Source organism: Elephas maximus, chromosome 4 (assembly GCF_024166365.1).
Source record: "Elephas maximus indicus isolate mEleMax1 chromosome 4, mEleMax1 primary haplotype, whole genome shotgun sequence".
In the NCBI taxonomy this organism is placed as follows: Eukaryota; Metazoa; Chordata; class Mammalia; order Proboscidea; family Elephantidae; genus Elephas; species Elephas maximus.
Genome location: NC_064822.1, coordinates 43,576,727 through 43,588,822, shown reverse-complemented (window position 1 = coordinate 43,588,822; position 12,096 = coordinate 43,576,727). Strand labels below are relative to the sequence as shown.

General features: G+C 37.3%; 1 protein-coding gene across 2 annotated transcripts in view; it reads left to right on the top strand.

The window, feature by feature from the left end:
• Positions 1–12,096, top strand: part of PRPF18 (pre-mRNA processing factor 18) — a 54,725-nt gene that overhangs the window by 25,578 nt on the left and 17,051 nt on the right. Inside the window, exons 4-9 of one of the 2 annotated variants that reach the window (XM_049881963.1) lie at positions 935–1,048; positions 6,048–6,194; positions 7,566–7,634; positions 9,181–9,321; positions 9,460–9,531; positions 11,902–12,057. In XM_049881963.1, coding sequence (XP_049737920.1) covers positions 935–1,048; positions 6,048–6,194; positions 7,566–7,634; positions 9,181–9,321; positions 9,460–9,531; positions 11,902–12,057 — 699 coding nt within the window. The remainder of the gene's footprint in view (positions 1–934; positions 1,049–6,047; positions 6,195–7,565; positions 7,635–9,180; positions 9,322–9,459; positions 9,532–11,901; positions 12,058–12,096) is intronic. The other variant, XM_049881964.1, reaches the window with a different exon arrangement.

Below are 12,096 nucleotides of genomic sequence, written 5' to 3'. Positions count from 1 at the left end.
GGCACCACCTAGCTCTTCTGGTCTCAGGCTGATGTAGTCTGTGGTTTATGTGGTACTTGCCGTCTCTTATGCTCATAATTACCATGTGTCTTTGGTGTTCTTCATTCTTCCTTGCACCAGCTGGGTTGAGAGCAATTGATGCATCTTAGATGGCCGCTTACTAATGTTTAGGACCCCAGACGCCACTCTGCAAAGTGGGATGCAAAATGTTTTCTTAATAGATTTTATTATGCCAGTTGACTTAGATGTCTCCTGAAACATGGTCCTCAAACCCCTGCCCCTGCTACGCTGGCCTTTGAAGCATTCAGCTTATTCAGGAAACTTCTTTGCTTTTGATAACTTATTTTTTGTATCTACATTTCAAAATAAGTGTTTGGTCAAAATACATAAAAATAAAATGAAGAGATGCTTTTTCTTCTTAATCTAAAATATGTTAACATAAGGGATTATTATATTGCTTTTTGGTGTTTTTTAAAAGACGACTGAGAGCAGTAAAGTATTTATACATGTAAAATGAGGGTAAAAATAGAACCTTTTCCTTATATTCATATGTTATATCTTTTGAATTGTCTTGGAAAAGGAGGATATTGTAAATTAGGGGCTTGCTTTAGATTTGAATTGCAGATTCATAGATTAGACCACTTTCTAAGACTTACTTAGTAATAAAATTCATAACAGTAACATTTGAATCAAAATAGATTTTTAAATACTTGATTTTCTCTTTGATTCACATTTTTCTTTAGCATAATTGAAATGATCAAAATATTTGAAGAATTTTATATTTCATTCAGAAGCATCAGTGTTTGAATAATTAAATTAGCTTTATTAAACCCAGATTTGAATTTTAGGGTTACATACAAATTGTTTTTAGATGTTAGTTTTTTCATCTCTTGGAAGTTAAATAATTTACTGAGCATTTCTTTTCTCTTTACAGGTTATCAGGAGGTTGAGAGAAAGAGGAGAACCAATCAGATTATTTGGAGAAACTGATTACGATGCTTTTCAGCGTTTAAGAAAGATAGAGATCCTCACGCCGGAAGTTAACAAGGTAAGACGTCAGACCACAGCTAGGGAAATGCCACCGTATCACATACGTTGGAGGAGGGTGAGGTATGACTGATTGTGTTAGTACAGGCAAAAAACGGGGAAAGTTGCCAGGTTACTGCTGCTAAGTTTTCTTTAGTCTTTTCAAAGAACCAATTTTGGCTTCATTGACTTTCTCTGTTGTTTGAGTTTTCTGTGTCATTGATTTCTGCTTTTCATCATTTCTATCCTCACTTTGTAATAAATTTTCTCTTCTTTTTCCCCAGCTTTTTAAAGTAGAAGCTTAGATAATTGTTTTTAAACTCTTTCTAATATAAGCATTTAGAGCTATACACTTCCCCCTGTTTTACCTGCATCCCACAAATTTGGTGTTTTCATTACCTTTCTGTTTTAAATATTAAAAAAAAAAAAATTTGTTGTGATTTCTTTTTGATTCATAGGTTATTAGAATGGCATTGCTTAATTTTCAGATGCCTATTTGTTACCAATTTTTAATTTAATTTCTTTTTGGCAGACAACAAAGGCTATGATTTTCAGTCTTTCTAAATGTATAAAAGCTTGTTTTATGACTCTGCATTTAGTCTTTCTTGATGAGTACTACATTAAAAAAAAAACGCATTGCTATCAAGTCAATTCGATTCAGAGCGACCCTACAGGACAGAGTAGAACTGCCCCATAGTGTTCCAAGGAGCTTCTGGTGAATTTGAACTACCAACCTTTTGGTTAGCAGCCATAGCTCTTAACCACTATGCCACTATGCTTTGGTTATGTTGTTATTGTTAGGTGCTGTCAGGTCATTTCAGACTCATAGTGACCCTATGTACAACAGAACAAACCCTTTACCTTACCAAGCATGATGTCCTCCAGGGACGGGTTCTTCCCGATAACATGTCCAAAGTACGTGAGACAAAGCCTTGCCATCCTAGCTTCCAAAGAGCACCCTGGCTGTATTTCTTCCAAGGTAGACTCGTTTGTTCTTCTGGCAGTCCATAGTATATTCAATATTCATTGCCAATACCATAATTTAAAGTCATCAATTCTTCAACCTTCCTTATCCATTGTCTATTGTCCAGATTTCACATGCATATGAGGCTATTGAAAATACCATGGCTTGGATCAGGTGCACCTTACTCCCCAAAGCAACGTCTTTACTTTTTAACACTTTGAAGAGGTCTTTTGCAGCAGATTTGCCCGGTGTAGTGCATTATTTAATTTCTTTACTGCTGCTTCCATGGGCGTTGATTGTGGATTCAAGTAAAATGAAATCCTTGACAACTTCAATCTTTTCTCCATTTATCATGATGTTGCTTATTGGTCCAGTTGTGAGGACTTTGTTTTCTTTATGTTGAGGTGTAATCCATACTGAAGGCTGTGGTCTTTGATCCTTATTAGTACGTGCTTTAAGTCCTCTTTGCTTTCAGCAAGCAAGTTGGGTCATCTACATATCACAGGTTGTTAATGAGTCTTACTCCAATCCGGAAGCCACGTTCTTTTTCGTATAGTCCAGCTTCTCGGATTATTTGCTCAGCATACAGATTGAATCAGTATGGTGAATGAATACAACCCCAGTGGACACCTTTCCTGACCTTAAACCATGCAGTATCCTTTGTTCTGTTCAGGCAACTGCCTCTGGGCTATACAGTTCTATAAATGTCAGTTATAATGGTGCTCAGCTCTTCTGTATCCTTATTAATTTTTTATCTACTTGTTCTATTAATTAGGGTGAGATGGGCGTGCTTACCTATGTCTGTGTAAGAAACCGCCCCAAAACTTGTAGCTTAAAGCAATTTCTTATTATTAAATCCGTTTCAGTTTTCTGTGACTGTGTTATAAATCACCCTGAAACTTAGCTACAGATAATTTATTATCTCTCACTGCTAAGCTGGGAAGTTTTTGCTTGGGGTCTTCCTTGTGATTGCATTTGGATAAGGTTCTGCAGCTGAAGTCATCTGAAAGCTCCCCTGGCCTGGTCTTCTAAGATGGTATTGTCACTCATATGTCTGGCACCTTAGTTGGAGTGGCTGGAATAGCTGGGGGCTGGCCAGGCGTCATTTTCTTTCTGTGTGCCCTCTCTGTTGGCCAGCTTGAGCTTCCTCACAGAACGGAAGTCTCCCGGTAGTTGGACTTCTTACATGCTGCTTGGCTTCCCCGTGTGAGCATTCCATGAGACCAGAACAGAAGTCGCAAGACTTTGTGACCTGTCATCAGAAGTCATGCATTGTCATATCACTTCTGCCACATTCTATAGGTTACACAGAGCCAGCCCAGATTCCATGTGGGAGAACTGTATTTTCAACTGTTTGCTCAGCTTCTCTGTCTATCTTGTTCGGTGTATATCTTAACCTTATTATAGCTCTTACTATTTTATTATATTTCCTGTCACCCTGTTCTTTCTCCTGTGAACTGCTTCATTTATAATCATTATGCATTGAATCAAGAAAGGTAGAGAAGAGTTTGCCCCCCCCCTTTTTTAATCTCTTTTCTTTCCCCTAGTTTGTTATTTTGTTGATTCTGTGTCATTAATCCATCTCATACCGTCTTTTCATTTACATCTCTGCTACCACTGCTTCTGACTAGTCTAGGCTGTCACACTGGTCTTCTTATACACTTAAAAAAAAAAAAACCCTCGCTGTCAAGTCGATTCTGCCTCATAGCGACCCTGTAGGACAGAGTAGAAGTGCCCCATAGGGTTTCCTAGACTGTAATCTTTATGGAAGCAGATTTGCCACATTTTTCTCCCGTGGAGCAAGGCTGGTGGGTTCAAACTGCTGACATTCTGGTTAGCAGCTGAGCCCTTAATCACTGTGCCACCAGGGCTCCTTATATACTTACTACATCATATCTCTTTCTTATTCAAGCCTCTTGCTGCCAGTTTAATTTTCTAAAGCATACTATGATTGTATCACTCCACTGTTCAGAACTTTCAACAACTTCCTTTTTCTCCACATGGCTTTTATAACCTTTTTTTATTTGTCCCCAAACTACCTCTTCAGCTTCATTTCTCTGTATCACCATTCCAGCCACACAGCGCAAACAGTTGCCTGAACAGTTAGTCTTCTATGTGATGATAATTTTTCTTTAATCTGCTGTGATTTTCTCTCGTATGCCTGAGTTGAAATCCGGTACTTACACTTTTAGACAGAACTCAAAGATTACATCTCCTCTCTGAACATTTCTTTGGTCCCCATCACAACTAATTGCTTCCTTCTCTATGTTCCTCTAATAAATTTACGTTAGTGCACTTATTATATTTCACTGATGTTGCAGTTATGCACATATTTATGTCTTCCTTGAGTTCAAGGAATGTTTTATTTTTGTAGGCCTAGAGTAGTGCGTTGCATATAGAGACACTACATTTTGAGGAAGGAGCATAGGACTTGGAGTCAAAGGTCTAGATTCCATTCGGTTCCTAGGTTAGTGAATTATTAATTATGTGAACTGTGGCAAATCCTTTAATCTTTCCGAGCCTTAAACTCCTCACTTGTAAAATAGAGGTGGTGATACCTAGCTCACTGGGATGTTTTGAGAACTGAATGAGATAACCTTTGGGAATACCTGGCATTGTTCATTATACATTACAGGTACTCATTACATGTTTGATAAATTAAAAGTCTTTTTTCTTGAATGTTTCCCTTCTGTGTTTATGAAAGGACATCAGACTAGCATCTGGTATTTCTAATATGATAACAATAAGAATTAACATTTGTTGAGTGCTTACCGTGCCAGTGACTGTTCAAAATGTACTATTCATGTATTAACTCATTTCAATATTTGTTAATTAACTCAGTTTATATCTGTAAAGCTTTTGGAAGAGTCCCAGCACACATAGTAAGTGTTAGGTAAAATAAAATATATAATCGTTATGAAAAGCTTACATATTAGATAGCAGTATTATTCTTATTTTATGGATCAGGCAACGAAGCACATAGTTGCCTAAGAGCTAGTGGTGGCAAGGATTTGAACCCAGATAGTCTCAACCACTGCACCACAGCCATCCCATGGTCATAGTTCCATGACTGTTAAGGTCTCATGGCCAATTCTCATTCATGTTTGGGAAACTGAGGCTTCTGTTTTGTTTTTTTTTTTTTTAATCAAGTGATCATGAACAAGATCTGCATGGAGTGTGGAATTTGTCAGTTTGTTAGCAGCATAGTTAAGAGCCTGGCATATAGATGAGATGCCACTTTTATTTCATTGACATTTCTGAATGTTTTGGGACTTCAGAGTAGTTGAAGTAAGATTAGACATTTTAAGTGGACTGGGAAAATGGGTTGGGAACTCTAATGGAGACCAGGTCACTTTGACTGGGCTTCATTGGAAAGTTGCAGCATTTATGAAAATTCTTATTTGGATTTATTACTCATGTCTGTTTTTCTGACCATCAAACTAGCCATTGCACATATATCTTTTTGCTTTTTAATTTTTATTGTGCTTTAGGTGAAAGTTTACAGCTGAAGTTAATTTCTCGTTCAAAAATTTATGCACATAATGTTTTGTTACATTGGTTGCAATTCCTACAATGTGACAGCACACTCCCCTTTTTTACCCCAGGTTCCTATGTCCATTTGTCTAGTTCTTATACCTTCCTGCCTTCTTGTTCTGCTTTTGGACAGGAGCTACTCATTTGGTCTTGTATATTTGATTGAACTAAGAAGCACGTTTCTCATGTATGTTATATTTTGTTTTATAGGCCTATCTAACCTTTGTCTGAAAAGTGGGCTTCAGGACTGGTTTCAGTTCTGGGTTAGCAGAGCATCCAGGGACCATAGTTTTGGGGGCATATACATCTTTTTAAGTTTAAATATGTTTATAACAATTGACTTTGAATGGGCAATGATGGTAATAGCTGTGTAATAAGTTGAAAGCTTATTTGAGTCACTAGTGTTGCTAAGTTCCTAACTCCTTGAGGAGAAAAAAATGAATGGTACTTATTAATGAAAATCAAAGGCAAAACATTAGTGAAATTTCATACTAGGTATATTTAACTTTTTTACCTTTCTTAGGGATTGAGGAACGATCTGAAAGCAGCTTTGGATAAGATTGATCAGCAGTACCTCAATGAGATTGTGGGTGGCCAGGAACCTGGAGAGGAGGACACACAGAATGATTTAAAAGTACATGAAGAAAACACCACCATTGAAGAGTTAGAGGTAATCTCTACACCCATCTGACCCCATCCATCCCTCTCGTTCTCTGGAGTTGGTGCTTTATTTAATCAGGCCTTTCCGAGTTCAGAGCACAGCATCACCTTTGGCGAATGGAAAGGCCCTTCTTTTGTTTCATGCTTTTATTTATTTATTCCGCTTTTTTCTCCTTCTCCTCTCTCCTTCCCTACTTCTTACCTTCACAGGTAAGCATTCTGATAAGTTTGATGTGCGTCCTTTTATTTGTTGGTATTTTTATAAAATCTGTGCGTTTCGTGTGTATGCATTTTTGACTTACCTAAATGATATCTTTTTTACTTTTTTTTTCATTTAGCACTGTGTTTTTAAGATCTGTCCTAGATGCCTGTCCAAATCTAATGCTTTCCTTGTGACTGCGTCTGCATGGCATTCTCTGTGCTGTGGATTTCATTGCATTTTATCTTTTGTTCCCCGATAATGATGACGCTCCCAACTGTCTGCCACCACCACAGAGAGCCTAATGATGGACAGTACTGTGCATAACCCCTCATAGGCTCAAAAGCAGGACTGCTGGATTTACAGATATTTAACTTGTTTTTTAAGTACTGCCAAGTTGCTCTCCAGAATGGCTGTCCCAGTCTGTACCCCCACCGTCAGTGTGTGAGGGTCTTGTATTTCTACATTCCTGCTGACACATGACAATATCTTGCTTTCTGGTTTTTTGCCAGTGTGATGAATGTGGAGTGATGCGGTAATCTTAAAAATTAAAATGCAGTGTTATGTCGTGCACATATGTAACATGAGAAAAAATATGGCTTAAAGCTCTTAATGCTTAATAAATCATAAGGTGTTATTTTTCTGTTTTCTTTAATTCCTGGTGTTTACACAATTTGTATTCTCTATGAGTGCGACCATAATTGAGGAGGATGTCATTTTAATGCCCGCCCCCCCCATCTATGGACCCTGAATTTGATGGAAATAAGTGGTGCTGTGGATTTTTTTCTTTTAAGCAGCTTTATTGAAATTCACATGCTGTATAATTCACTCATTTAAAGTGTATAATTCCACATTTTTCGTATATTCAGAGTTGTGCAATCATCATCATAATCTAATTTTAGAGCATTTTTCTTCCCCAAAAGAACTCCCCTGTCCATTAACAGTCAGTCCTCATCGTCACTCTTTTGTCTTCTGATTCAGAAAAGATAACATACTTTCTGAATTTAAGAAGCAAATCAGCTGTGTATGCATTTTTCTGCTTATCTAGAAATTTCATAAAGTTTTTAAATAAAAATTGAACAGTATATGTAACAACAAGTGTATTTAGACTGGTGTTGGTAACGTATATATTCAGTTGTTGCTCATTACTAATGAGCAAGAATGTTCTTTCTTTCCCTTCAGGCATTGGGAGAGTCTTTAGGAAAAGGGGATGATCATAAAGACATGGACATCATTACCAAATTCCTCAAGGTATGTAGTGTTAGGCTAGGAAAGGAAAACATATTGATTAATTAAGAGCTGTTCTTAAATTGTTCAGTTATCAAGGTTAGAGACTGGAAAGGGAGACCCTTAACAAACATTTTTTTGACTGTATGTTTATGATATTGTTATGCACTTGGGTATAGAGTTAAAGAAAATATATGTTTTCTTTCCTCATGGCATTTCTATTTAAAGCTGTCTTGTTAATGTAAATATACAGAAAAGAATTGAAACAGCAGAATGAAAAAGAGGTTTGAGGAGGGCTTTTTTTTTTAATGCTAGGAAGGAGTGCAATGAGAGGAAGGTTCCAGAGATTTTATGAGAGGGTGATGGTAGTAAGGAAAGGAAGGGGGTGGGAGGACATTGGCAGTGAGAAACAGAAACACATCAGTAACCTTTCAGAGACTGTTCGTTTTCTCAGGTCTACACATAATGGCCTGTCCTTGCTGTGATTAGCTTTTTTTTTTTTATCTTTCTTTTCAGCATTTCCCTCTTTAGTGGTTTAGGTAGAGTGTAGGCAAATCCCAGATTCATTCAGCATTTAGTCACAAACTTTTATTGCATTCTGGCCAAGAGATTTGAATGCTAGAAATGCAAGAAATTTCTTGACTGATTAAAATACCCAATGCCGTGAAGTTGATTCTGACTCACAGCGACCCTATGGGACAGAGTAGAACTGCCCCATAGGGCTTCTAAGGAGCAGCTGGTGAGTTCGAACTGTTGACCTTTTGGTTAGCAGCCCAGCTCTCAACCACTGTAATAATTACTTAGTTTGATACTTGTTTTTACAACTTAAATGCAACCTATTAAAAAAAAAAAAATTTTTTTTTTATTAGTCGTCATGATTCTGGATATATCGAGGATGTGGTATAGAGCTAGATAGGCATGGAACTAGTATGAACTAGAGTATGGCCTCCTCAGCTGTCACTGTTTACATATCTCTGAAAAAGGGTACACTTTATGCAGCTAAACTCGGGGCATCAGGGTGTTTTTCTGCGGGCAGAAGCTATGGGCTATAGTTTCTTTTATCTCTATTCCCATTTTTCCCTCAGTCTGCCACTTTAGCGGGAATTTTTAATTAAATTGTGATCTCTATTATGTAAGTAGATAGTCCAAATACTGTAGCATACTTGGGAGAATATTATTAAATATCACAGTACAGATGGTCTTGTGGCTGATAAATCTAGGTTGGTTGAATTTTGTGTAGTAGAAATATAAACAAAAGTTTATTTCTATCAAGTAACTATGAAATTCGATAGTTCTTTTTGAGGAGAAATGGATTATCTTGAGCTAGAAATATACATGGAATAGGGAGATTTCTAATAAAGTCTGTGATTTGCTAAAGGCACTACTTCAAAATATACATGAGAAAATAAGCAGAAATAGTTCCTTAATTAAATATCATTTAATGATATTTTACTCAGTCAAGAAATCAATGTTAAGGGTGATTGTATATTGCTTTTTGCGTCAGGGAACTTTTAAACTTGTGGAACCACTGGGTGGCATTGTAGTCTAATTTTACCCATTCTTTCCACAGTTTCTTCTTGGAGTTTGGGCTAAAGAATTGAATGCCAGAGAAGATTATGTGAAACGCAGTGTGCAGGGTAAACTGAACAGTGCTACTCAAAAACAGACTGAGTCCTATCTCAGACCACTTTTCAGAAAGTTACGGAAAAGGGTGAGGTTTCTCTAAAAATGCTTTTAGACTTCTTTTCTTTTTTTGTAAATAGAATGTATAGATTTAAAGTAAATGGAACTCTGTCACTACACACAGTAGCTTCCAAAATTAGTTATGCTTTTTATTGTTCTTTTCCAGAATCTTCCTGCTGATATTAAGGAGTCGATAACAGATATTATTAAATTCATGCTACAGAGAGAATATGTAAAGGTACATTATCATGCTGTGTGTTGAAATTATGGTTATGAACGTACTTAGGTTATGTACATAATGTAAGTGTTCATTTGGGATGGGGGGATTTGACATAGGAAATTTAAAAATAAATGTGAGATGAACTGGTAGTTTATTTTCTATATATATTCCCAGCTTTATCGTTAGGGAATGAATAATAGACTTTCAGACCATAGCTATATGTTTTTGTCATTTTTAAGGTAAGTCTAAAGGTTCTTCAGAGCATGAACTGTATGTAGGCAGTGTTCATTTTATGAATGGGATTGAATTTCAAAAGTTTGTCAATGGTTCACTATGGCTTGGAACAATTTTCCCATAGAAACAATGTTAGATAGATTAGTTTCCCAGGCCAGCCATAAAGCCCATTTAATCCCTAATACAGCTGAACTATTGTACTGATGAAACAATGGAATTTAACCAGCCTTTATAGTTATTTCTATGGGAAAATGTTCCAAGTAGGGCTGCCAGAGTTCATCCTCCCCATTTCAGTACTGCAACCATAGCACACCCCTTGCAAAGGAAGACTTTTTCCCCTTGCTTTCGTGTCTTTCCTCTTGAGTGAGCTCTGGGAGGAGGTGGCAGAGGGAAAGCACTCTGGTTCTGAGAGTTCCTGGGCCAGAGTGTAGAAAGGGGAGAGTCAAGGCCTGTCAGCTTGCAGAGAGAACAGAAAGAGAAGGGCCTAATGTACCAACAGTGGAGACTGGAAATGTGGCACTGCTTGGGGTGCTGTCAGGAGAGTTGGAGGGAAGGGGTTCTTAGCAGCTGCATCTCCCAAGAGAGCAGGAGTCGAGAACTTCAGTGCAGCAGGTCCAGTGACAGTTCCAGAGCAGTATTCAGGACTCTGACAGAAATATGGGATGAGGTTCTTTACTGCTGTGCTCCCAGTATTTGTACGCCAAAGAAGGGCCTGCCTGCGTTCCTGGGTGACTGAATGACTTACTTGGTTAGAGCCTCATGCTGATAAGGCGAAAGGAGCGATTTTACTTCTTGTAAGGGCCGGTTGGTTCTTCAGAGAAAATATTTTTGCTTTGTGGTCATGAATTTCATTTCTAGATAGTTTCTATTAGTTGCACAATCTTAACTAAGGAAGATTGCATTGGAATGGATAGATGAGGTTACTATCACTGTAAAAAGAATTTAAATCACTTGCCTACTAAAGTGGCTGCCTTTCTTTATTTACTTTTTTCTCATTATCATATATGAGAATCAGATGAGAGTAGATTTTGTATAAACTACAGAAAAGACCAAGAAACTTTCGTAACCTATTTTGTGGATATTTGGAAAAACTACACATGGGGATTTTGTCAGTTAATGCCCAATGTTAAAATTTGCACATGAGAATCAGTGATAAAAATATGCATATGCTGTTTTAAAATTAAGCTTTGTAAAATCTATAGAGCATAGCAAGTTCAAAATTACCTTTAGGATAGAAAATGATCTTCCAGTTAGCCTATTTACAGCATGTGAATTTTTTTTTTTTTAAACCAACTCTACATATCACATAGGTGTTTAATTTTTTAACTTAAAAATTCTTTGAAGCCTATCATTTTAAGCTCGTCTGAAACTCTCAGAGTCTTTTAAACATTTATTTGCTTTCTGTTTCTCCTCTTCGTTTCATTCCTTACAGTTAGCCAGGCTTGCTTTAAAAAAGAACCATTTGTCTTCATGGTCTCTGTCTTCACTTTTTGTATCTTTTATAAGGTTCCTGGCAAGTGGGAGGTTTAGGGGGAGGAGGGCAAAGTGAACCGATCTCATTCTTGAGGTATTTGACTGGAGGGCCAGTATTCAATCTCTGTTTATACATCTGTTATGGACCCTGGGTGATACTCCCAGCACACAGAGCCCCCACTGCTTTGAGAGGTCTGCACTGCTGTGCAGCTAGTGGATACCGTTTCAGGTTGGATTATGAAAAACTAGTTAGCCTCTGTCTTGTATGTGACCACCTGTGGAGAAGACTGGGTCTAAAGGAGAACCAAATTAGAGTTCCTAGCAGTACATCAAATTACCTACTTGGTAATTCCATATCTGAAACATACTAATTTCCAATGCACAAAAGCCACAAAGGAATGTTTGTATTTTTACTCACAAACTTAACTCTGGTTTCTGTTTTTCCATGGACATTTGTGGTCCTGGGCAGGGCAACCAGTCACCCCATTTTTTAATTTATTTCGTTTGAATAATGGGAATGGTAATATTTTTAGCATGCCTAAAAAAAAAAAAAAAAATTTTTTTTTTTTTTAAGAGATGGCTAAAAATTAAGTCATAAAGGGCTATGAAAGACTTGAAGTAAAAATTTGGACTCACACAATAGTTTTGCTTTTCTGATCTCTTCTTAAACTTTCTTTTTAGGCTAATGATGCTTACCTGCAGATGGCCATTGGAAATGCCCCTTGGCCCATTGGTGTCACTATGGTTGGTATCCATGCCAGAACTGGTAGGGAAAAGATTTTTTCCAAGCATGTTGCACATGTTTTAAATGATGAAACACAGCGGAAATATATTCAGGTAAGCAGTTGAGAGGAGGAAAGAAATTTTCTGGGAGTT